At 38.5% G+C, this 27419-nt stretch overlaps 2 protein-coding genes across 9 annotated transcripts in view; one reads left to right on the top strand and one right to left on the bottom strand.

Moving 5' to 3' along the window:
* The window catches only part of vti1a (vesicle transport through interaction with t-SNAREs 1A), a 115539-nt gene extending 94191 nt beyond the window's left edge, over nt 1-21348 (bottom strand). For 2 of the 4 annotated variants that reach the window (XM_056365393.1, XM_056365392.1), the window contains exons 1-3: nt 21152-21348; nt 16161-16219; nt 15065-15175 (exon numbers count right to left, since the gene is read on the bottom strand). In XM_056365393.1, coding sequence (XP_056221368.1) covers nt 15065-15175; nt 16161-16219; nt 21152-21245 — 264 coding nt within the window. In that variant the 5' untranslated portion in view covers nt 21246-21348. The remainder of the gene's footprint in view (nt 1-15064; nt 15176-16160; nt 16220-21151) is intronic. The other 2 variants (XM_056365390.1, XM_056365391.1) reach the window with 2 other exon arrangements.
* A 200-nt stretch (nt 21349-21548) lies between these two features.
* On the top strand, nt 21549-27216 carry zdhhc6 (zinc finger DHHC-type palmitoyltransferase 6). 5 transcript variants are annotated; one of them, XM_056365384.1, is made up of 11 exons: nt 21549-21626; nt 22653-23207; nt 23348-23439; nt 23929-24088; nt 24230-24388; nt 24876-24929; nt 25301-25468; nt 25695-25736; nt 26087-26235; nt 26405-26451; nt 26550-27216. In XM_056365384.1, exons 2-11 carry the CDS (start codon nt 22941-22943, stop codon nt 26648-26650), a joined length of 1239 nt encoding a protein of 412 aa, XP_056221359.1. In that variant the 5' UTR covers nt 21549-21626; nt 22653-22940; the 3' UTR covers nt 26651-27216. The 5 variants fall into 5 exon arrangements, with proteins under 5 accessions (XP_056221359.1, XP_056221363.1, XP_056221360.1 ...); XM_056365388.1 differs by having other exon boundaries at nt 26090-26235; XM_056365385.1 differs by having other exon boundaries at nt 21599-21689.
* Nucleotides 27217-27419: the final 203 nt, after the last annotated feature.

The raw sequence follows: 27419 nt of genomic DNA on the forward strand, positions 1-27419 counted from the left end.
CCATGGAAAAACAGCCTCTTGGCATGCCCTCTAAACTAAATACACACCAGCAGCAGACACAGAAAGTGTTTACTAAGCCTCCTTCGCTTTCTCTCCCTGCCTTGACAGGGTTTCTAGGTGGGCTGCAGGAGGTGGGCAAAATCAAAGACAAACACCAGCATAGGAATGAAAATATCACTTTTTCTCAACACGAATTCTTTCTATTTTTCTATATTTACTTAGTCCTCCACTCTAAATAAATAAAACAAAGACATGGAATCAGTGAAGGAACACCAATTACCTGGTGGGGACATTTTTTTCCTCAAATACAGTATCCTTTCCCACTATCTTTCTATTATCAGTAAAAGTTTGAAGAAGCTATTGCATGAAGTACTTTGATGCTACCTTCCATGAGAAAAGCACAAACCAAACTTGAAAACGCCAATTCTAACCTCAAGACTGATGATATCAAGTTCCCTGATTGAAATAACTTTGGAACCAATCACGATCGAGCCAGTTGATTTTTTTTTTTTTTTTTTTTTTTTTTTATTTGTCTCTCCTCATAATCTGGAGCACTGAGTGGAAAGTCATGGCTGATGTGATTTGGCTGTTATTATCGTGATGGTGAGGGCCACAGTTCTCTGGAGTAATTACTGACTAGACGGAGGGCCTGATTGACCCAGACCACAAAACCCATTAGATAAAGAGTGCACCCAAACAATACTCAACCACAGGGACCTAAGCTAACCACAGAACGCCTACTGTGTGTAAAAGAGAATATCGGCAGCACAGAGCCAAATAAAACACAAACCCCCCCCCACACACACACACACACACATTACACAAGAGCACAATGTCAAAATGTGCTGTTCAAGATGTTTTTACAATTGTTTTGTATTTCTGTCATTCAACACTTTTAAGTGTGTGATAATTGTTACAACTCTGAATTATATGACAGCAAATTCCAAAACATCCAGAAAAAACAATGTTAACTGATTTAATTTTTTAAATCTCACAAGTCAATTAGCTTCCTGGAAACTTAATGATTAAAATAAATGCCACAGATATGGTGCTCAGTGGCAAATATATGTGACATAAATATACAAAATATAATAATTTTTGCTTTGTTTCTTTACACTGAATCCTTAAAGCCTTTGCTGAACTGTCAAAGGAAAATGCATATGTATATTAAAAATTGTCTGTGATCACATTTGGTTGTTAAAACTAACTCATTTTAAAGTTGACTTTAACTTCAGTTGTAATGTCAACAATGTTTTTAATGCAATATCTTCTGCGTTTGGGTAAATAAGTGGTCACTGTGCTACTGTCAGGACAAACAAAGCAGTTTCAGATTTGAGTAAAACCAGAAAGACAATAAGCATCAATCTGAAGACAGCATGTACATTTGTACACGAGGCACGCACACACACACACATTTTTTGCCAGGAAAACACCCACATATTTCATTTAAGTCGAGTTACATCTTAAAGAGCTGCAGTGCAACTTAGGGGGAAAGACGACTTCACCAGTAATTGAGACGAGGAAGCCTGGGAGAAGCACTGATTTGAATGTTAAGGCTTACGTCGCCTTCAAACCATATGCAGGGTTTTTTGGTATTTCTAAATAGCTGTTTGTTACAGATGAATGTATGAAGCATATCTGCAATGAGAACAGAGTAGATAACAAAGAAAGTATAAAGAATGGAGAATGTCATTGAAATGAAAGTGTTGCCACTTCTTCCCCTGTACAGTATACACTCCAGTTTTTGGATTCCCCCTCTGGAAAACAACTGATTCCTGAATGATTACTGCCATCCCATTTGATGTAAAACATAAACAGCTGTGCAATATTACCTGCTTTATACAGTAACAGATTTTTATTATAAGTTAGGATGTTAAGCAAAAAATTGTTAAGTGCCAACAGGATCACTCTTGAGGTCAGGAAAGCAGATATCAGGTATCTGTTCTATATTAACATCTTGTATTTTATAAAGAAAATTCACTGAAACTGCCTCATTCTAGTTACAGCATGTGGAGACTAAGCTCTGCATCTTAAGACGAAACCAACTAATCAGACTTTGTAACACAAAAAAGAATGAGAGCTTTCAGAAGATACCTTATTGCTCAGAAAAGAAAAAAAGAGCTTTTTTTAATCCTTTTGAAAGGTCTGTCTTTTGTCACTTTTTTAATCTTGGGTGAGAATTTGCTTCTATTCCCGGAAGCACACATGAAAAGTACAAAGGTACATCTTAACTTTATGCAAAGTGGCCTGCCTTTAAAACTCTACACATCCCGTCAAATGCGGCGATGGAGGTGCTGGTGTCCTGTCAAAAACACACGTTTTACCTCTGTTGACATGGATAGCAGACAAAAAAAAAAAAAAAAACGATTCTTCTTTACCCATCAAAATGTAATTACATATGCATGCATAACAATTCATATCAGATATGTTAATCAGTTTGGCATAATCCTCTGAGCAGTAAATTATATTTATTTAATTATAACGGATATATGGATCTTTCCTTTGTGTGCAATTTCTTTCTAGTGTATGGGCATGAATACAAGAGTATATACTGTCTAAATAAATATGATGATTTTTAAGTCCTCCACAGTCCAGAAAGAAGAGTAAATCTAAAAAATATCCGTTTACAGAAAATGTATTAATAACTGTAAAACAATGACCTTTCCTCAATTCAAGCCGTTGACAATCGTCGTCTTTGTAATGTAAAGAAAAAGTTCCCTATTTACAAAAAATAAAAAAAAATCATAATAATTAAAATCAAATAAACTGAGATTCATATACACATTCCAATGCCCTCCAACTCTCCTCCTTGCTTTTTGCCCAGTGCAACGAGTGACACAAGGACAAGCGCAAATAATTGTGGCGCCTGGAAAGCTGAAAAATGTAAACAGTTCATTAGACGGGAAATAAAAGGTGTAAAAATACCCAGGGGCAGAGTGTAATGAGGGGCCCTGAAGTTCCTCTGCAGACACTTTTTCCCTCCACTTTCCCAAGCTTTTCCTTTCCACCCTGCACACACGGCTGGTGGCATAGCATGGAGAGTAATTAACCATATTCAATTTACAATTCTATGTTCCATTACAGACATTTTCACCAGTAGGAGAGCGGCTGGGCACTTCCAAATATAGACTTAATAACTCTCATGTCCAGCTCCATGTGCTTGCCTGAAACTGGCATCCAACCTTTTATTTTCCGAACTGTCATAGTCGCTCTATGCAGGTGGAAACATATCAGAACCACAATTTTAAAAGTAACTTTCAGATTGGCATAAACTTAAATATCTTATAAAATCTGAAAAATACAAAAGTCTCAAGTCACCATTGAAATGACAGTAAAGTGGGGTAATAAAATGTCTCTGTGTTCATAAGAATGTGTGCTAAAATCAAAGGTTATCTATATCACTTCCTTTCCTCCCCCTGCTGTGATATTTTCCCAGGTGATGTGTGGACCAGTGCCAGCAGGTCCCGCTCTGCTTCCCCAAGTGGGGGCAGAGGTGGACTGATGCAGCATGGCGTTAAAAGGAAGCTGAGACCTTTAAGCAGGCACAAGTATCACAACAGCATCTTAAATAATGTATCTGTGCTTGGCAGGGGCTTAACACACACAGACACACAGACACACAGACACACATACACACACACGCGCGCGCATGCAGCCAGCACAAATGAAAACACACACACACACACACACACACACACACACACACACACACACACACACACACACACACACACACACACACACACACACACACACACACACACACACACACACACACACACACACACAAATTGTTGTCTAGCGTCTTCTACTCTTTAACACAAACAAATTGGGAGAGGTTGTTCAATTAAATAAGCGCTCTTTTTTAATGCATTTGATATATTATCAGACAAAGACAAGCGGCTACAATTGGGCTTTTCACAGGAGGGTGTCATTTGTGCCTTTTGTTTTACTTTGGTCTTTGGTGCAATCGAATCCTCCACTTCTGTCTGTTGTGTGTGTATTTGTGTGAGTGCACACGTGTGCACAAGGGCTACTGTATGTAAGACAGAGGCTTCTACGAGCCTTTGCATCCTGGGGAAGCCTCCTTTAGAGAACGTACGCATGCAACATATGTGAACGGCAGCACAGTGTGTGTTCTTTCCCCTAATAAAAGTGCAGCAGTGGCAGAGAAGCTGGAGCCTTAGATAACAGCATGGGGCCTCTCATTAGCTCACAGGTTGGTGCTTTGGTGGCTTCTACGCACATGGCATTGTGTTCCACTTCCATGAAAAACCTGAAGGAGTCTCATGGAAGCAGTTGTCGAAAACACAAATAAAGGTGAATGATCAACCACGGCAAGGTAATAAATAAGCCTGCGACATATTTAAACAGGTACGAGGTGAAGAGACTTTTTTAGGGTGGCAGAGAGCAGCTGCTTCAAAAACATCTTATGTCACTACAAAAAAAGAAGACATGGTCAGAAACAACTGTGAAAAATCTCATCTTTATTAGGTTCATTCAAAAGAAAATTAGAAAAAAAAATGCTAATTCCTATTTTAACACTTTATCACTGAATCTATCAATTTTTTTTAAATATTAGACCACAAGTAACAAGATTTTATCTCTGGGGGAAATACCTCGCTGTTTGCCGGTGGAAGGGAGTACACTATTCTGATGGGGGCTTTTCATGGTTGTACCTCTGTGATAACAGTGGTGTATTTCCCTGTCAAAGTCATTTCTATTGCTAAGTAGAGCGAAGATCAGTCAATAAGCCTAACGACTGTACCCACATAGCGAGAGGTCGAGAGACGGCAAGAGAAGAGAGGAGGGGGGGGGGTTGCAAGTGAACTCCAAACAAAAGAGCAAATTCAAGGAGGGCTTTGATTGAAGAAGCACTATATACTTTTTGAAGGCCAAGGGATCATCTCTCAATGGTTATTTCTTTAAGGCATGAGAGCCCGATTAAACCCAATATTAAAATATGGAGGCGCTTCTAATGAAAAATCAAAGGCCCTGTATCCCCTACCACACCCCCATCCTTCTCTCATGTTCTGTCAGGTTTCTCCCCTAGCCCATGGTTGTGTAGGAGGGGACAGAAAGAGAGAAAGACAGAAAGAAAGTATGAAAAGAAAGAAGGAAGAGAGCAAGAGAGGGAAAGAGAGAAAATGGGGAAAGAGGGAGGGTTATAGAGATGAGGGACCTAGGTGCTGGTGGTGCAAAACAGAGACAGACAGCATTGGTTGGAGGAGTAAATCAATAGAGCAGAGCCGTCGGGGAGGCGGGCAGCCAGGGCAAGGAGAGAGTAGAGGAGAGGGGGAACCAGCACAGGGGCCCGGGCTCCGATCACAACGCTGGCTTCTGGCGTGCAGTGGGGAATAAAGTGGGCCTCCCTGGGTCAGCACCAGAGAAAAAGGTGAGATTAGAGGAAAGTGGAGGAGGGATTTTCACAGAGTGAAGGTGGGAGGGGTGAGTGTTGGAGGATGACGAGGAGAGAGAGTGTGTGGAGGGGGGGTGCATTGCAGGATACCTGGCAAGCCAGGGACCAACCGGCCCATTAGCCTGTGGCTACCTACATATGGTTCACTGAACCCTCTGCTGAGAAGAGCTCCTCTCCTATCAGTCTTCCTATCCTTTTTTAAAGAAAGAAATACCTTCACTTTTAACCCTTTCTCAGCTTTGGAAAGAGGCTCACTCCTGACCTCGATTTATGATTCATTTTTGTTTGATGTCTATTCTTGGAGTGTTATCTAAAATTGAAAAATGTAATAAAAAAAAAAAAAACCTAGACACAAAGGGAGAGGAGTCGGGCCTGCTGAGCATGTGCGTGTACGCGTCCGTCAGTGGACATGCACACAGAAGACTATCTTCTTCAGTGCTTTGCCTTTTCTTGTAATGTGACCATTGTTGGTGCTGAATAGCTAGCTCATTAGCATAAGAATACAGCAGCACACACAGGGACTTAGCCAGATCATTATCTCTATATATTTATGTATACTTTGTTATTTCACTAGCCAGAACACATTCAAATGCTGATGAGGCCGTAAGGCCCCTTTCCAAAGCCCTTCCAACATGTGCCCTCCTGAACTTCCCAATACACTTACCCGTTTCCTGGGAGTCTGCAGGTTTTGTACTGGAATTTACAACAGTAGTTCAAAAATTATGAGAAATAGCCAAGTGAGGGCTACAGAGAGGACTTGTTTACACCTCTTAAGCAGATTTTAAAAAAACTAAAGTGTACAGAACAGAACAGTGTATATTCAACCCAGGAGTAAACAGTGGAGTTGAACAGTTATCAAAACACAGACTCAAAATCTTTTGCTGTTCATTTTTCAAAAGTAAAATTATCATAAAATATAAAAGCACTACTGCAAAATTAAAAACTAACAAATACATTCATTTAATGAGTAATTTGATTATTTCAAATAGGTAGCATATTTCTTTCTACCAGGAATTCCATTTGATACAAGCACTTAAAGCAGAGAATGTGTTAGGTGAAACAGATCATTTCTGAATAAAAATGTACAAAGACAACAATGTACAAAAAGCTTGACAATGCAGAACAAACAAGTGCTCTATGGTGATGAGGGGAACAAAACTAAAGAGTTTAGTCTCACTGCAGGAGTAGGCTGATGCTCTAATGGTGGCCAACCTCTGGGATAATTGAAAAAAAAAAAAAAACCTTAATTCATCTTCCACAATGTAATTCTGATCAAGGCCACAGCCAGATTCCACTGCAGGCTTCAAAAACACCAGAGAAAAGGCAAAATTGTTGGTCGCTGAGAGCAAAAACACTTTCCCTTTCTTTCTGGCACGCTCCCTCATTAGAAACACTTAGGATGAGAGAAAGAAACTAAGTTTAATTGTGTGTCTGCATGTGTGTGCTTGTTTGTGTGAAGGAAGTGTGAGCAGGGATTAAAACATGTGTAAACATGGAGCTTTAACTATTAAGAAACACCAGTAAAGATGCAATGTAAAGAGTTCTTCCTCTATTCTCTGAGGCTTTCTTATTAAAAAGCAAATGCCACTGCCTAAAATACAGGGGAAAACACAGACCCAATGATTCATAATGTATTTCATAAATACTTCATGAATCCCCTCACCATACTTAAGCCAGTCTGGCAAAAAAGAAAACATTGTCACCTATTCTAGTACCCGCTTGTCAGCACATCACTGGGGAGTGGGTGTCACATGTCACTTCTGGTTTACACTACTGCGTGGGACAGGCTCGGTGCACGGAAATCGGGGGTAGGACAGAAAGAAGAACAGAAGGAAAAGTGAAGGGGAGGTGGAAAGGGGAGTAAAGAGTGGGGGGAGGGGGAGGAGGAAGGGGGTGTTATCATATCATCGCCCCATGTCTTTATATTTTCCCCCTTATTATCTTTGGCCCCCACTCACTCCAGTCACTCAATCACACAAGCCCTGAGGACAGCGAGGGGACCTGGGAGGGCCTTCGCTTCATGGCAGACTCAGCCAGACAAGCGTCTGAAAGCTATACTGATCGCTGTCAGTGTGTGTGGAAGTACGGCGACTTTGGAGGGGCCAGGAGAGATAAGCGAGAGAGGAAACGATTGCGTGGAAGGATAACGGCCAAATTTGCACACTACCAAACAAAACCTGTGCTCCAGGCATAATGCAGATACCCCATCCATACAGACAAGTGTTAACATAAAGAGACAGAGAGGGAATAGGGGGTGATCAGCTTACAAATTATAGGCTATGTGATTTCTACATGTCAACTACTGACAAGAACTCATCACGTTAATGACCATGAAAGGATGGTGGGTTTACTTCTGTCTGAGATGCTCACCTTAGCTTTTATCATATTCATAAAATTTTTTGCAAACATATTTCCTTCCTTGTTTTCTTTTCTTTTATTCTCTAAAATTCCTCTAGGTCAGTGCTTAGTTAGTTATGAAATTACTTCATATCGTTAACTTGAAAATGCACTACTGCCGTAGCAGAGGAAAATAAAGTTGAAGGGTGTTGTAGACCCCCCTATTAATGTTCAAGTGCCATCATCTGATTGACAGCATTGTCATGCTCCTTATGTCATGGAGTGACCACAAATATTTTGCCAAAAAGTGGAATTTTCAGAGTCCGAAGAGACTACAATCAATAAAACTTCCATTTGGAATCAAAACGATTACATTAATTCACTCTGACTGATTCCATGTCAGAAAATTTGCTATATCAGTACCAAACAAGCAGCACATTTCAGGGCAGTTGGTTAGAAATCAGTCTCTCCTATAATTTAAACATGTAAAACAGGATCCATACATTTTAATTACAAAAATGAAATAAAAAGAACCAATGTCACATGTGACATTCTGGTTTTTGTTTCTCTTGCATTTTTTCTGACAATCAAATATAAACATGGCACTTCCAGACAACAACATTCTTTTGTCCTTCTTGTGAACTGTCCTTCAACCCAGATTTGACCCACTGCCGCCATTACACCATCAAACCCATAAAAAATGGTTTCAACATGAGTGACAAAAGGCTAATCCGCAAATGAATCCCATCTTAGTGTCCATAAAGAAGACATGGAAAAGCCTCCAACGCCAAAAAATCCACTAAAGGGCTTGAGGAAGACATACTATGCACAACAACTTCCAAATGAAAGACATGATTCATAAGTACAGAAGAAGATCTGTTTGTTTACATCTTAAATCTGCACTCAGCTCAGAGGAAATATAGGGGGAAAATCCCTGTCAATTGAGGGAGTCCTTTTATGACTTTTTATGAGTGATTAGACTTTGGTGTCATTGATGGGTTGTTAAGCAACAAACCATAAAAAGAGTCAATCTGCCTTTACTCCTCTGTGTTTAATAAGAACAAGTAAGCCGAGACAACCTAAGGCGATTTAAAGTGTCTAACATCCGACTAATGTTGGTCTGTCATGTTACTGCTTGCAGGAGTCACCATAATGAGGACAAGGGGCAAACAAAAAGGAACCATTCAAGATGGATTACAACAAGGCAAATTTATAATCACTATTGGTGTGGTTAGCGTGGGAAGTACAGTGGTCCTAAAGAAAATCTCCCATCAAAACCTAAATCTCAACATAATTATCAGCATCTGGTTTAAAAATTACATTTATGATGTCAGAGCTTCTTAAGACAAATACATAACTTTCTGATATATGACTTTGCAAACTCTGATTTCTCTTTTTAGGTTGCTATTTGTGACAGTCATAATGAAGTTATGACCACTGTCAGCTGAAGTTGGACAGTCCCCACAACCTTGAATTGTCCATGACCACTAATCAAAAAATGCAGTAAATAACTGAAGAGCACCTTCATCTTCACCTCCTTAGCTTAGTTACATTTGGAGGACGCTCTCCAAATACATACCTACATATTAGTATAATTCAAACACCAAATATTCTAGAGCAGAAAGCATTCACATGGAGAAAATACCCTACACTTTACATTGCATTTCACTAGAAAAAACACTAGAAAAATGATCATTTATTGCCCATGATAAACCCATCAGGCATGACCCTCAGATACAGAGGAAAGAAATAGCTCTGGGGTTTGGAAAGAGAAAAAAATGGCTTGATGAGAACTTCTTTTAACATTCTTACTGGCAACTCAAACATGAAGCCTGAGCTGTGTGTGGTAAAGTCAAGAGTCATTCATTGCTTTTTCTAGAAGAAGTCAATTTATTCTTATAATAGGGATCCAAATCAAATCGTAGTTACAGTAGTCTGCCTGGGCCTCATCTGAGTAATGTTCCCATTTTGATATTCATCCGATTTGATCATTATCAATAACTAATATAATTTGTATTTCTACATTTCAATCAATTTTTTCATATTCACAAGTTTTGCTTACAAAGTCCAATGTGCCAATTCTTTACATGGATAACTGAATGTTTGTCCCATTGAAAGCTAATTTTCAACTTATCTCTAGAAGGTCAATGATAAACACTTATGAAATTGATATATAAAAGAAAAAAAATTAATTAAAAATGAAATCAGTACCATCAACTTTTTCATTCCATTCACCTCGGTGTACCTGGCAAATAAACTGTTCAATGTTTCAAGGTTCGCTGACTCTTTGGGAATGCATTAATTATCTCTCTGGGCAGACACTGTGAGGCTTTCCATCTAAAGGTTTTTACTAAAGGAAAAGGCAATCCAAACATCCTAATTGACCGTGACTGTACCTCCAAACAATAATTCAATAGACAAGAAGAAATTAAGAAGGGATAGTTGTATCCCTGTTGGCCTCATGATTGAATATCTGAAATCACAGGTAGGACCACCTATTGCAATATCCATAAAGAAATAAATGTAGGAATGAGTAATAAAGAATAGAAAATCATTCCACCATAATTTTAAACCTTGCTGAATAGGACTGTTTTGAAGTTAAATACTGTACTTAAGGTGAATCAAAATGTGACCGTATCACTTTTTTCACATCTTGTCGTAACTTGCATTATGTGTAGGACGTGTGTACAAATTTCATATAAAGAACAGGTAATTATATGTGTTTCAAAAGGAAAAATCATGCATGGTAATGAATGACATCTTTATGGTCCTTGATGAAACAGGATACAGCGTATTGTGGCAGATCAACAGTAGCTTTTTCTATTCAGACAAAATTGGGGTTGATCTAAGCAAATTAATCCTGCTACATTGTACCACAAAATTAAACAGTGACTCTAAACAACATAAACAAAACTGCCTTGACCATTACTGAAATGCATTCCCACTTAATGACAGAAAAATGTGAAGTATACAACACTTATACTTGAAAGAGCTTGATATTTTATAACTACCAATTAACCTTTATCAGAGTCAAGGATCCTTGAACACAAAGCACCTAACATTTGAATCAGAAGTGCTTTAGCTACTGAAAAAAACAAAAAGTGAATCCATCTCCTGAAACACAACGTTACTATTTCATTCATATTTTATTTTGCTTGGTTAATTAACTTTCAGAGTATGGGAAGCTGGGCAGGGACAAACTAAAGCAAACACATAAAGTTGGCACCCAGACTACTAAGAGTCACTTTGTATTAAATGGATTTTTACCACAAGGACATTTGGTTAACATTATTTTCAGTCTCTATTACACAGCATAAAGGATGAGGTCAGGCATAGTAATAAGTGCAAGGATTTATCATAGCAAGTCCACTCATACATCACAAAGGCAAAGTAATTGGTAAATGTGCCCAATATTGTCCTTGTCATGTACCTTAAGTAGTAGAAAATTCTTGGAGCAATACCGCCATCTGCTGCAAAAAGAGACGAACAACCGCACCAGCTAATGCAAGCAGAAGGCATACTGATACTTAAAGTAAAAGCAACACCCTCAGAATCATCTGTAAATGCAATGAAGAGACATTTCCAAACATTTCAATATTAACTTACTCAAGAAGTTCTCTAGACAAAGTACTTTTGTAACTTCACTGAATTTAGGGACAAGCGTTTTAGATTTGTGACCGACAGTTCTTGTAAAAATTCAACTAATGTATTAAACAAGCTGGATAGTTGGACAAAGATTTTTCAATTCTGTTTTACCATTGATATAATGATATTAGGGCTGCAACTTACCATTATTTACATTATTGATTAATCTGCTGATTACTCTCTGGATTCATCGATTGTTTGGTCTATAAAAAGAGTGAAAAATCCTCATCAAGGAGATGTACAAAATGCAAAGATGTTCCATTTACGTATCATCACATCACGTAAGGCTAAGAGAAGCAGCAATCCTCACAAATAACAATTTGGGCCTACGGAGGGCTTAGTATTTGCCCTGTTGATCAATAAATTAATTAACTGACTTATAATTTCAGTTCTACATCTTGTTTAAAACAACTTAAGATCTACTTAAATAGTGTGAACAGTCAACATTCCTATTCATTTTACCGAACATATTCAATCACAACCAAGGCCTAACAATATGACAAAGAACGGCTTTAAAAAGGCCAAGATAGGAAGGACATTGATATTCAAAATATGCACTGACAACAGAAGACACTTCCATGAGTTCCTCTAAATCTCTGAGACAATTTGCTTTATGACAGTTTAGGGCTGAAATCTCATCATGCCCATGTCATCACACACTTACTACATATTTTGAGTCACATCCTCAAACATGGATTGTGTTTTGTGTGACACGGCAGACATCAGTGGACCCCCCATCTTTCCCACTGGGACTAACCAAACGTGGCCCTTTGAAGATGGTGGCTCTGTTTACCCGATAGATTTCATTAAATTAAGCTTACGTTGGGCACCTTCTTTGCCTGATCAAAGCCATTGCTAAGAGCCATGCCATTCTGCTTCCCCTGACTTGAACAGGCCAAGTCCATCAAATAGGATTTTCATTGTCCTTTTTAATTTTTTTCACACCAAGTTGCACGTTTTTGCTTAGGCTGACATCCCCTTTGGCTCCTACAATGCCTGTTTGTCGTGGCCCAGCACCTTTAAGCCTCCCACTGTCCCCTCTATTATCGCAATGAAGCTGTCAGCCAAGCCAACAAAGCTCCATCTCATATATACACCTTTGGGATGACTGTGTGATAAGTTGTTATCCTGGATGAAATGGCTGGGTTACTGAGGTCGACTCGGGCCCTGTCTGGAAAGGAGCAGGAATGTGGTCTCAAGCTGGCACACCGGTGGTAGACAGACTTCAAACCACGGGTGAATGGGAGGATGAGAGAGCAGGTTAAGGGGGGAGACACCCGTGGGAGGCCAGTAGGGGGTGGGGTTGCGGGGGGAGATTGGGTAGTGAGGGAGTGGAAAGGCCTTGATATCCAAGGAAAGCACAACAAAGCCTGAGCTTTTTACATTAAAAAGAAAGGAGATTGCCTTTTTTCCACAAGACGCCTTTCGAGCCGAGTGTCATGTCCTCCCTAGGCCTGCAGGAAGTGAGAGGCTGAGCTCGGCTATAGCATTTGGCACATCTGAGGCACATCTGAGGGGGCTGAAGTTCTTGCCTTCTGAACACTTGCATCAGATTTACAGGAGACCAGATATACTAGATGTTACTGTGTGAAGTGGGTGATCCTAGCTTAAATGTACAGTGATCTGACCACACCACACACAGAGGTGTAAAAATGAAAATTACTGTCAAACTGGGGAGTCACAGTTAGAAGTAGGCCAATATTCTTATATTCTTTATGCACTAAGACTATCCTACTGCTATGGTCTGCTTTGTATTGCAGTATTGTGCTCCTCGACACATTCGACTTACATACAGCCTGTCAATATGCAGCGATATGGATGTAAGAATTAAGATGTAATCGTGTTTAGTTTAATGAAGTGAGTGGAGGAATGCTAACTTTTTCCAGGTAAAAGAAACACATTTTCCCACATGCCTCTCAGACAAGCATAAAAATGCTAGTAATGAAAATTAGCACCAATACCAGCCACAGCAGGTGTTAACTGCTTGATGATTAAGCACGGTAAGTGTGGGGAGAAGAAAAGTTAAAGATTAATCATCAGCCAATTAAATGCCCATGGTGAGGAAAGCAAACTGTCTTGGCACAGAGATCTCCTCTGTGATCTCAGTTAGCACATCTCAGTGGTGTGCTCACAGATCACTAGCACATGATATCTCCATGCACATGGGTTGTTTATGCATGTTTGCTCGTTTGTTCTGCATTTGGAATAGTCAGAGATTCAATATAGATTTTCAAAAGTATATTGTGATTAATGATGTTAAACAAATGTTTGGGCTGATGAATAAAGTGAAATAAGTGCCGAAGTGAAAAAGAAGCAGGTTTCAATTCAGATTAGCTTTGTTTGTCAGTGGTAGAGGAGAGCATGGGCTACATGAGACACAATGTTAAGATCAATATGAGTTTTATGTCATAATTTAGATAATGTTTAAGAATATTCAAATTATCAAGTTAGCTATATATTGATCATTCTATTTTGTGTAAACTTTCATTTTGTAACAAACAAAAAAAGTTTACACTTGCAATTTTGATAAAAATGTTTTTACTTTAGTCTAAAACTGAGCATTTTTAACAGTCATTTTGCAGTGATTACCATTTCCTTCAAGTGTTAGCTATATCGAAGTAGAGAAAAAGTCCACATTTGAGAGGAAAAAACCTTCAATCCAGTTCAAGAGTTCAAAGTTTGTTGACTATTTTGCCAAAATCTAAAAAGGTAACAAAACCATACTGAAGCCACATTAACAACAAGGTTAAATACTGCACCTGTCCCAGGTCAGCCTTTTGTGAATTTATTTAAAAAGTTCTTACATGTCCGATTCAGTATTTATTTGTCCATCCCAATGTGAGGTTGTGGATTTATTTCACATCATATCTGATTTGTGGGAGGATTCGTCTGCTCTCGAGCTCAAGGTCAGCTGCATTCACACTACAGGTTTATTATCATGTGAGCACCACAACAAAACTGACAACAGAAAACAACAGCAGATGAGAGAAAAAAAAAAAAAAGGTATCATTAAAGATACATATCTTTTTGTAAGATAAAGATCTGAATACAAACAATGATATTTTAAAATATATTTAATATATTTAACATAAGGGTAGTGAGAAAAGTCATAAAAGACAAAGAATGATAAAAAGATAAGAACAAGCCACTGATTAACTTCTAGATTCGCACCAGATAATTGCTTATTTCTATGACTTTACTGATTAAGTGAAGTACTGAAGCCAACACTGTGGACTAAAAGCAAGTGACCCAAAAGACTGGGCTGCTCATTAAGCTTTGATAGAGGCTAGGGATGGAGTCAAGACATACAGTGATTTATGAATTACTAAACAAGGCCAGATTTTGCAGCAACAACACAAACACACACACAACCTGTTCTCAATAGGCATCAGTTGCAAGTTCAAATACAAACAATGAATTAACCTCAGTGGATGCACCACTGAGCTTCTGCATAGGTCTGTTTGTGTGTGTAAGAATGTGTGTAAGGGAGAATGCGTCTGGTTGAGACAACTTTTAACTAGGTATGCATATGTATATACAGTATGTTATGTTATATAAATTCATCTTTTGGGGTAATACTTATTAAGAGGATTTGCTAAATGTCAGTGACATTATAACATTTCAATGATAATTAAAGATTTTCTTATATGTTTAAGTACTTACAAAGTCTTTCTCAAGCTTCTCCATTTCCTGCTTGTAGCTCTTCAGTCTGCTGTTGTACATGGCTCGACTCTGGATGGGAATCTCCCGCACCTCCAGGTCCATCTGCTCCAGCTAAAACCCCAAAACAATCCAGTTACTTTACCAAACATTTCAAATATTTTACTATGAAATTGTTTGGGATATAAAACGGACAGGTTTAAAGTTCATTTTCATCCAAATTTACATCATAATGTAAATGAACCAACCTGGTGAAATGTGTACTTTTAATTATAATCATTTTCATGGCACTCTCAAACAAATGCTTAAAAAAAATTCTAGGCTTTGCACTATTCTCTAATGATCATATTTCTCTTACTATGTACACATTTCTGTAAATGCTGCATTGCTAAGTCTCTCAAAAATGTTACTATCTATGACAAAAGGTGCTCCAGATAGAAATTGTGACAACTCTGAAAACATTAAACTTTCTGAAATGAGTTACTTCAGCTGCATTAACATCAATATGTTCCAATGTTGATTGTAAAAACAAAATGCCTCCCGCTCACATCACCCAGCTGTGCTAAAAGTTGTGACAGAGGAAGGATGTTCTGTAAATAAATACACAATCAAATATGAGGGCCCCTTCATTGTTGCAACATGCATAGGCCCAACAATGTCACTGTGAATGAAGTAAAAGTACATTTGATGCATGGCTAGACAGGTCTCTCTGTGGCGGATTTGGAGGAAACCAATCACTGTGACATAACAAGACAACTGCAACAACAATTTGTCTCTGTCAGGTGACTTTGCTCATTTCTAAACAGCAACATGAAGACTCCCACCTCAAGATAATGGCTTGAAATGTGTCATAGGGGTGTCACTTAAAAGCAGATTATGGGAAAGCAATCATGTGAGGAGGAAGCCTCCATTCTGCCATGTGATGTGAGTGTATGTGTGTGTGTGTGTGTGTGTGTGTATGTGTATGTGTATGTCATGTCACCACCAGGATAATACAGGTGCTGTTGTCTGGTGCCAGTGAAAATTGTCCCCTCCCTCTTTCCACAAATTCATTATTTAGGAAATGGGAAGAAGAGAAAATTACTGATCAAAGACATACCAACTCTCTGACTTCTTCAAGCTGTTTGTCAACATTTAGAACCAGCTGTGTCTTCTCCTCTGAAAGGGAAAAAAAACAGCAACATATTGATCAGCCGACAGAGGAACAGCGCTTCATGACAACAACCTAACTCCCCCACAACAGGGGAAGAGACGGGGGGAGAGAGATAGAAAGAGACTGGGAGAAAACAACACACGAGGACACATTTGAAGATATATTTACACATTCTCTCCACACGACGAGCCAACATTTGATGTCTCTTAGTTATTGGCGTCTATGAGGCCTTTGTTGGTTTCTGTTGAGGAGCAGTGAGACACCTCGTGCCAACTCAAAGGGAAGGGAGGTGTCAGCTTTGCTCACTTGCCAGAAGTATGAGTCCCACTCAGAATGACTAACGCACCGTTCTGCACCTCACCCCGTGGCTGCTCTTCCACATTACCCATTGAAACTCATTAGGACTGGCGAGAGTTCCAAAGAAGTGTGTAAACTACAGTTCATCCCATTGTTATTTAAGGCAGCAACATCACCACATACAAGAACTGGTCTTTGTTCTGAAATTAGCTCTTTGCCATGAAAGTAAACCACATGGAAGGTAGAGGTTTGGTTTGGTTTGTTTGTTTAACAATCAAGCATCATTATTCAAACATACTGATAAAAAAAGGACAGAAGGGTGATCAAAATTTTTAAATACACGACAAAATATGTTTGAATTGAATACCTAAATTTTAGGAATAGTCACCAATTATTAAGTCATTGTTAAAGCCATGTGTAAGCATACTGATTAGTGACTCTCGAATGTTTGAATTTGTCTGCTTTTCACTTAAGATATGTGACAGTCAGACAAAACAAACTGTTTTAAGACACAAGTGTAAGCTCTGATAACGTGGTGGAATGTGCCATTATTTTCTAAATTTTAAGATGAACTAAACATTATTTATGAAATGAGATCAAACAAATTATTTAATATTTAAAAAATGAACCCTGGTCCAAAGTTTACAGTAGAAATATGTAACCTTTTACAGTCTCATATTAGTGTATAGTTGTTAATATTGAAAATCCCCTCAACAAGGAATGCGATATTACAATAATGAATAAGCCTATTTCACAGAAGCACAGGTGTTACCAATAACATTAACAATGGGTCAGTGAGCCAGTGAGGCAGTTGATGTGCCCCAAATTCATACTATATAATAAAAATAACAATCAACTGTTTTAGCAGTTTGTATACAAAAAAACAACAACAATATACCATTTTATTTTAAGATTCAGTAAGTGAAACATGATATCAATCAGTCCAAGACTTTGGGATGTCCCTGCTGATTGAACCTCTCAAGAGAGTGGTCCTCATAAGATTTAATACTTTTAACTCTTTCCAGCTGTGAGCAGCTCTTCCATTTCCTATTTTCACTGCATTGTGGGAGACTAATGTCCATCAGCAGCACACTCAAAAAAAGGCCTGCATTTAGAATGTGTGATTTGAGTATACTTCAAAGCCTGCTTAGACTTAGTATGTAGAATTTGGGGAAAAAACACAATGCAATTTCAGCCAATAGCATTCATCAGCAGAAAAAGGAAACTGAAGAAAGCACTTCATGTCTTTGCACAGACAGTCAATAGGAAATCAGTTTTAGCATCATTTTGGGATATCAGTATGTCAGTATTCACAATATGAGCAGAAAAGAGATCAATTCAAATATTTCTATTTTCAATTATCACCATTTCAGATATGTTCTTAAATGTAATCATTTAACAGAAAAAAAATTTAATCAAATGAATCAAATATCATATCAGAATATGACAGTTTTTTAACCTTATAACTAACAGCATTTAAAGTAAATGAAAAGTCTAAGTCAACAAAACTTCAAACTCCAAAGCAAATCACAAGGCTGTCAGCTGTGGGACTGCAATATCATAAAAAAGCTAAGGTAAGATCTTCATTTCTCAAGCACCATGGGCCAACATTATCTTTTGCAAATCCTAAAATTCATGTCCAACCTCACAACCTACACAGTAAACAGCCAGAGGCAATTCATTGAAAGGTGAGCTGGTGCATTCTTACTCAAACTCAGGCCCAAGCCAGAGGGCTGTGAAATATGTATGGATTTTTATCAAGACTACAACCTGCTGACGGACGGATGAGGAGTTTTGTACACAGAAGTAAGGCAAATAACGAAGAAATAGAGCTTGGCAAGAGTTTGTTTTTTTTTTTTATCTTAAAAAATGCTCTGTATTTGAGTTGCAATGATTGACAGGCAATCTCTTGCCATGAACACTCAAAGGTGAAAAAATGACATTCATGTTTCATGGAACAAGGCCTAACAATTCGTTGTATTCTTATTCAAATATTCCTTGAACCTTAGTTTTTGGGGGATGGTAAATAAATAAATATATAAACACACATTCATTTGACTGTTACATGAATGAAGACAGTCAAGGACATTTTTTCCACATGCCATGGCCATTATCAGCAATTGTGCACATGTGAAATAGAGAGATACAACAACAGCAATGACAAAAGCCCTTTGTCTGGAGCTATATTAACGTATTAAAGAGGGCTGTCAAACCACAGGCAAAATTCAGCCACTTCAGGAAGAAGAGCCAGAGGGACTAAAGAAAGAAAGAAAGAGAAGAAAAACCTTAATGAGAAGGAAGGGAATTGAAATTCAACTGTAAACTATTCTGTTGGTGGCAGAACACATAGAACAACTACTTATGGTTGCAGTGTGTTTCCTGGCTTTGTACATATTCATATGGGCTTACTCTGACACAGTTAACAGATGGCGAGAGGAAGCAATGTGGAATTACTCTGTGGAATGGGCTGCCATGAATCTTCAAAGATGCCAATTCCAAACCAGAAATACTCAGTTAGCCGAGGTTTTGTGAGAGGCAGTGCCCTTTGAAAAACCAATGAGCAAGTGTGAGCCCAGAGTAGAAGATAAACATCCTACGTGGATGGAAGCATTTTTTAACGATCAAAACTAAAACTACTAGTCTAAACTGGGAGCAGTAGTCAACTAGTTGCAGACAATACAATTTTGGCCACCTCTTTTACACCAGTTCATGTGTAAAATATGCTTAATATTTTACACATATCTGTATTGTATATATATGTAGTGTATTTCACACTGTAAAATTCCACACAATCAAAAACTGGCTGAGTTGTTATCTGTATATAATTGGATCAATGCAAACTTGTTTACTATTTTACCTACACCTCTAACTGGGATAAGTTCTAAGTGACATAGTAACTCAAATTTATGAGGTTGGATGTGCATTGAAAGACAGCGTTTAAGCTGTGTATGGCCGAACGATGGCCGAGTGATGATGTGTGTTTTTAACGGCTTTATATATGTAGCAGGGAAAACAATTCATGTGTTTGAATGTGAGAATATAGTGTCTGACAGTATGCCAGGACAGCATGTTGAATGAACAATATTAAAACCTAATCAAAATAAATTTTTAGAAGAACAGAAAAACATATTGACAAGAAACAGACTGGGTAAAATAGGTGCATCAGTTCTACTCAACACACTTTGACTGAGGAAAGTTATTGTGTGTAGTTGGTAGCATGGCCATATATAAGCCCTCTTGAGAATTATTTGTACACTGTAAATAATAACTGTAATCATCTGCTTGTCGCCAATATTGTTTTTCTCATTTGTGGCTTAAATATGGATGGTCTAAAAATTATGATGTACAGTAAAATAAAAAGGAAACATTTGTCAGCCTTAAAGCCTTTTTAGGTTGAAGACTGAAGCTTGTGTCACTAGGCCCAATTCAATGAGTACAGCAATACCATATGGACAAGTGATCAATCACATCCTCTTTGGCCTTTATACAAAGCTGTGCCTGCTGGCACCCGTGTATACATCTGCTTTAATCTGCTGGCATGAGTGCGCCACTGCACCTATTTATTATGTTAGATTGTTGTTACAAAGTTTTTCCAATGTTTACTTAAGTCACAATGAGAAAATAGTTTAGGTACTATTTATTTACTATCTTTATGAATAAAGCAATTCTGAGTGGGACTCAATACCCGTCATTTTGTTGCAACTTGAAATCAGATTGATCTTTGTTGCTCAATGTCATCCCCTCTTCTCTTCCCCTTTTGTCTTTCTTCACTGTATAGGAACTGATAGGAACATGATAAACATAAACTTTTAATCAAGAAAAATTATTCACAGTGTAAACATGCTCTTTAAATTTTTGTAACATATGCTGACATGCCCAGACCCAGCCATGTGAGTACAGAAACTAAAATGACTACATGGGTGTAATGTGGAGAATACAAGAAACTAGTTATCTATACAAAACAAATCCAACAAAGCAGAGCTTTTATGTGGAATAACAGATATTGACTTGACTGACTAGGTACTATCATTTGAAGACATTGATGGTCATTTGGCTGACATATAATGTGAGATTATGTAAGTTATCTTTCCATCTACTTTTCGTACCGACATACTAAATTTCACAGTCACAGGCGTTGCCCTGATTAATATTATTAATGATACCTGTGTTTTTCCTGCTATGAAAAGTAAAAATGTCTGCCAGAAATATGTTTAGTCCACACAGGTCTGACCTCTTCTTGTAAGGTGACAGCAATTACTACCCTGTTAGATAATGTTATGTAAGACCTGCTTGAGGCAGTAAACTGAAAAAGCATACATATCTTAACCAGTGGAAAACATGACGTATATGTTATTTGTTGTTTCCCATTTTCACACTGTCTGAATCAATTAAAGACATACCAAGCTAATAAAGCAGCCAGTAACAGGTGATATGGTTCTTTTATACACCGCTATAAAAACACTATAGCTATAGCTGTTTCACAATAGCTATAGCTGGTTCACCATTTAGTGCGACATTATACCCTAAGATAATATGGTATATTGATGAAGTAAGTTACACCTGGGTACCGTTAGCTTGCCAGCTAACTGATAGCTAGCTCCAACTCAGCGATTCCAGCTAATAAAATACGACTGTCTTACCTCCACTTAGTTTGGGAATTCTGCCAATTTTGTTAGTTACTTCTGCTGTGATGGTTCCAAAGTCCTGCTCGTAGGCTTCAAAGTCTGAGGACATGCTGACGTTTAAGTTTAAAACAGGTGGCTTTCTGGTTGACAGTTAGCTCAGAATAATAACAACAAGGCTCGAATGGAGTCCCTTCCTTGAGTTGCAGTGTAATATGCTCGGCAAAGACCTGGACTTCGTTTTCTTTTTTCCGACACTGAAAATGGTTCAGCATCTGGATAGAAAATATTGTCCACGATCATTTTTTTGAAATTATTTTTTAGTTATGTGAATATATAAATTATGTTCGCTGTTCTGTGACGGTAAAAAAATAAACTGGTTAATTAAAAAGTGTCCGCAAGGGGTTGAGGGTAATAGTTTCTGAGACACCATGAGAAAGGTTCCTGTCTGTACACAGAAGGAACTGAAGAAAATCAACAAGGAAGTGGCCAGGTTGGTCATTTAAAGTGACAGCTTTTTTCTCCATCCATAAAAACCGTGCGTTTACGTTTACCAGTAAGCATTTGTTATATCTTTAATATGCAGTATTATCCGCGTTTCCTCTTTGCACCTTGTGGCCACAGTCCACTCTGATACGTTGGTCTTGACAAGCTGGTGAGCAAGCTAGCTAACTAGCTAACTGTTAGCCCTGGTGCTAAAATGAATCATATTTTTTAGCCAAAGATAAAAGCCTAAATTATCGAGGATCATTATTTATTTATTGTCTCACTTGTCTGGCTTGTGAATGCAATAGATAGTGTTACATATAGAGTTGCAGTGTTTCCTTCTTGACGCGAATTAGCTAGCTTAGGAACATGAGCTAATTACTTAAGTCGCTGCTGAGAAAAACTGTGGATTTACATACAATGTTTCACTTCTCTAGAAAGGCTGTGATGTGCCGCACTACCCATATTGGTGTGTTATATGTTTATCGCGTTTACTGTGCCTTGCGATACCGAATAAGATACTTATTCTAATTGGTTATTTCTGGAAGTTCCTGATCGACAATATTGCAACATGGCAGTGCTGAAAGAACTGTGATATCCCAAATAAAAAAAACGTCAACAACAAAAAAATACATCAAACGCAAGAGTGGGAGAAATATATATAGATTTTGATATTATGTTAACCTCATATATATCCGTCAGACTAGACTTTAAATTGGAAACATTTTTCTGTTTAATCATAATCTTCAGAGGTTACTACAGGACTGTTGTATTTGACTGCAATATGTTTAGGTAGATGTACTCAGTAAATTGACAACTACTGGTATGTGTACTACAACAGAAATGATCAGTTGAACACATGGAGGAGGCTCAAGACGGTTTATCTGTCAAACCTTTGGATTCATTGGTATTTAGAAAAAAGAAACCAAACATAGCTACACATAACTGCTGCCAATGTCTGTAGTTCATCATGTTATGAAATGTAGCATCACTGATTCTGCTGTTCTAAAATTTTCCTCTCTCTTCGTCTTAGATGGGGAAATTGAGTTAGTCACAAGGATAGTGTGCTCCGAAGATTGGCAGAAGAGGATGCTGCTCTTTGCTAGGGCAAGGAACAATGGGACACAGAGAGCCCCAGTAACTCAAGACCAGGCCAGTTGCCGGGTACTCAGAAGACGAGGAAAAATATGTGCATCGTCCGCACCGCTGACTTTGCAAGATAGCAGAAGAAAAAAAGTAATACACTACTGAAGCTTGGTCAATACATTTTTCAGGAACTCAACAGCCAAAATATTAGTACTAACCTTGTGGTGAAAAAAAAATGAACTTCCTGTCAACTTTTGTGACATTTGAGAACCTCCATGAGGTTCGGAGATTGTGCCACTGGGGTCCAATCATAGCCTTGTCTGTCATTGCTATATGCTCCACCATGGCAATTCTGGACTCCATTATCTGGTACTGGCCGCTAGACACAACAGGAGGCAGCATTAACTTCATCATGCTAATCAACTGGACTGTCCTCATCCTCTACAACTACTTCAATGCTATGTTTGTTGGACCTGGGTACATCCCTCTTGGCTGGAGACCGGTAAGACCTATTACGTTTTTCACTTACGTCTGTTTAGAAAGTGTAAAGAACAGTTTGGTACCATGTAACACAGAGTGAAACCATTTAATCATTGGAAAGTTGCATCAGACTTCAGCATTTATTTGTTTATCCCGAAACAGGAGAATCAACAGGATACCCAGTACCTACAGTACTGTAGAGTGTGCCAAGGGTACAAGGCCCCCAGGTCCCACCACTGTCGCAAGTGTAACAGGTAGCTACATTTATTACCAAAGTATGAATAGGTTTTCTCTCACATTTGAGATGGACTCTTAAATAAAACAGCACAAAGATGGAGCCACTACAGCAAATTCCTGAGCTATTTCCAGCACATCAAACTAGAACTTGCTTGTGTATTTTCTGCTGCTGTGAAGTGCACTCTTTCAGTGGATGTTTTTTTTCCGCAGTGCTGTAAAGTATCTGTGTGGTTGAAGTGCACACTTGAATTCTCCTAATCACTGCACATTACAGTAAACAAGAACTGACACAAATACAGAACCCGGATAGGCCTGTCAAGGTAAACCAAGCGACTAAATTTAGATTTGTATAATTATCATTCACGCGGACAATCAGCTGTTACATAAATCTGTATCTTACTCTGAAAATAGATGCAGTGTGCTGATGAACTTGTCACTCTATGTCCTCCCAAACAACCAGTCAATTCCCCCGGCACTCCTCTCCTCCTCTGCCTCCCCTCCCACAGGTGTGTGATGAAGATGGACCACCACTGCCCCTGGATAAACAACTGCTGTGGCCATCAAAACCACACCTACTTCACCAGCTTCCTGCTGCTGGCTCCTCTGGGCTGCTCACACGCTGCCATTATCTTCATTATGACCATGTACACGCAGCTCTATGAGAGGGTCAGTAGTCTCCTAGCCCCACTTCGCCTCGCTTTTGATGGCCTATTATCACCACAGCTTTTCTCTAGGCAGCCTAATTCATTTTATCATTCGATACTGAAGTTACCACACGTCAATTTGTTTTCTTTGTCCTCACTGCAGATATCATTTGGGTGGAGCACAGTGAAGATCGACATGAGTGCTGTGCGTCAGTTCCAGCCCCTCATGCCCTTCAGTGTGCCCGCCTTTGCTGCCACACTCTTTGCCTTAGGCTTGGCACTGGGCACCACTATTGCTGTTGGCATGCTTTTCTTCATACAGGTAAATTTGTCATAAGGCTTGCATTGGTGTTTTCAGTTTACACAAGCTGTTGGGTATTGAATGTGATATTTAACTTAATCACATTAGGTTTAGGTATATCCAATGCAAAAATGCAGCTCGGTTCAACAAATGCACAGCTTATCCCTATTCATTGTCATTTACTTGCAAATACTGTAACAAAGAGATGTATAGGTGAGACATAAAATGAGCAAATACACAGAACATAGCACAAAAAAAATATTTGGAATTGGAATCATGGAATTTAGAAATGGATTGAAATGACAGCTAACAAAGTACTTACTGAGATTTGCAAAGCCAGAAAGGGTACAGCAAAAATTGAGGGCTGTCTTTGCGGCCCATTTAAATATCCCAAATTCCTAAAAGCAGTCACATTGCATATTCAGGAGAAATCAATGGTGCAATAATAAAATATTTATAAAAGAAAATGTGAGTTTCTTCTGATAATGAAACAGTCTGTGCTTTTCAGATGAAGGTCATCCTTCGAAATAAGACCTCGATCGAGTCCTGGATCGAGGAAAAGGTCAGTCTCTCTCTCTCTGATTTCCAGTGACTTTGTTCTGTGAAGAAAATTTGTGATGTTAGTGTAATTTAAGATGGATGACTATTTTTCTTTTTTTTTTCTTTTTGAGTGATCTAAAAGCAATAATCTAAAATGAGGGCTTCATTTTATTCACACAATATTGAATTGGATTTAGAATTAACATGTACAACATTGGTTATCGAAGTTTGTTGAATTAAAGATGTCACTTTTATGACCAAGGCACACAAGTTTTAGGGTTTGTCTGTCAGTACAATGTTGTACACTGATTACAGAAATTTGATACCACCCCATTTACCTGATCCCATTGACACAAATACACACACTTCCACTCCCTGTGTCTTTTCCACTAGGCCAAAGACAGAATACAGCACTACCAAACTGGGGAGGAGTTTGTCTTCCCTTATGACCTCGGGAGCCGCTGGCTGAACTTCAAGCAAGTCTTCACGTGGTCAGGGACGCCCAGGGGTGATGGCATTGAATGGCCAGTCCACCCCAAGTGTCACCAGCACACCTTAACTGTAAGTTCAGTTTTTTGGTCATTCTCACACTGCTGTTTTTTGTCTGTTACACTTCCTGTGTGCACAATGACTTGTCTTTTTATCTTATAAATTATATGATAACTTATCTTTAATTTGTGGAGAATGCTGTTAGACCAATAGGTACTGTGATTGGTCCTTAACAGTGAGATAAAAGTTGCATTGTCAAACAATAGTGGCTTTAATTGTGTTGTTCCTCTTTAAACAGATTGAGCAACTGAAGCAGAAAGCTGATAAACGAGTGAGAAGTGTAAGTACCTGCCAAGTCCGTGTTCTGAAATCCATTTGGTGTTGATTTACACATGGACACACAAGAATAGGTTTTAGGCTGGACTGTCTATGCTTTGTGTGACTTTGGAGAAAAGTTTGAGATTTAAAAAGTGATGCCTCCCCATTTGTATTATTCACCAAAAAGTCACAGAGTAGATATTGGCTGTTTTTAATAAAAAAAATAAAAAAAAAACACTATTATATAACACAGATTATCAGATTTATCAGATGTATTAATTTAAATGTAACTTTATAAACACATACTGCATCTTGCCTGAATTTAGTTGTTAGAGCAATAGAATAACCAGATATCCTGTATGCCTCGGCCAGCAGGTCCAGTACCGGGCTGTGGAGGACTATAACGGAGCCTGCTGCCCTCTCAGCAAGGGTCTCCAAACCTTTTTCAGAACCCCCTGCACTGAGGAGCCCAGGATCCCCCTAAGGAAGGGAGACACCATCCTAGCCACCCGTGGCACCAAGTACGTTTATCCACACAGAATAGTTTTCATAATGGTGGTTTGTCCAGGAGCCTGGTTGGCTATGCTTCCAATGAAGGCTTTAAAATGAATACACAAATAATGTGTTAAAAATTCTATTGCTTTTGTCCATGTGAATTCTCTTCATCAGTGTTTTTTTTTTTCTCTTTAGATGGTGGATGTATGGAGACAAAGTTCTGACCGAGGAGCAAATGAAAGGTAAAAATGAAAGAAGTGATTGCAGATGCTTCTGCTGTTTAAATTATGTTTTTAAATTCACATTTACAGGCTCCTTTCTTTCTGTTTTCGGCTTTCAGTGGGAGAACGCGTAAGGGGATGGTTTCCAAGGCGATGTGTGGAGAAGTGCCATTATGACACAGCTGCCAGTGATAGCACCAGCGAAAAGAAAGTAAATTAATATATTTCAACTGGCTTTATGTGGAGCAGGGGAGTTAAACTGAACAGAAGGTGTTCATAAACATACATCCACTGAAGATGTCATGCCTGATGCCGCAGGCTCACCATCAAGAATTTCATACTTTGATTAAAGTTCCTCACACATTTCAATACCAACTTGAATTTTGTAAAGGGAACATAGTTCTCTAAACCTTACTGAGCACTTTGCTGTCAATTAATGTCTTGAAGAGAACTACAGAGTCCATGAGAAGGACTGGTTGCATGAGTTCAGTTTGACTCCTCTGACCAAAAATGAAACCCAGCAAGAGTCTTAATTTCAATTGCCACCAGGCTTTAATGTGACTTCATTGTGATTACATGACTTTTTACTTGAATATGTTGTGTTTACTTGTTGATGTCCTTTTTTGCTAATTATGCAATGCCTCTGCCCAGCTAACCCCAGGGCTTCGTCATGCAACTCTTTCTACAGTATGGAGATAACACTTAATTTCTTTTTATTATTTTTGTAAAAACAAATTGTTGGCCTCAAAGTATAAATTGAAAAATAAAAAAAAATCTTCCGCAAGAGTCGTTGTTTGCCTCAATCTTTGTGATTGCTAAAAATGCTCATGTTTTAACGTGCAAATAATTACTTATGTGTTATGGGCTTAATGTGAAATAGTATTATAGTATTAATACATTAATGTGTCACACACAGGTTTAGGATCCTGCAAATTAGAGTAATCCCAATCTAATGGGATATAATGCTAGAGTATGTTCTTTCACTTTCA

The sequence above is a fragment of the Seriola aureovittata genome, chromosome 21 (genome assembly GCF_021018895.1).
Source record: "Seriola aureovittata isolate HTS-2021-v1 ecotype China chromosome 21, ASM2101889v1, whole genome shotgun sequence".
In the NCBI taxonomy this organism is placed as follows: domain Eukaryota; kingdom Metazoa; phylum Chordata; class Actinopteri; order Carangiformes; family Carangidae; genus Seriola; species Seriola aureovittata.

Bases quoted from the DNA above. Each gene is read 5' to 3' on its own strand.
- zdhhc6 (XM_056365384.1), top strand. From the start codon at position 22,941: ATGAACTTCCTGTCAACTTTTGTGACATTTGAGAACCTCCATGAGGTT. The intron at 23,440-23,928 runs GTAGCTACATTT...CCCCTCCCACAG, and splicing joins CACTGTCGCAAGTGTAACAG to GTGTGTGATGAAGATGGACC. The intron at 26,236-26,404 runs GTACGTTTATCC...TTTTCTCTTTAG, and splicing joins CTAGCCACCCGTGGCACCAA to ATGGTGGATGTATGGAGACA.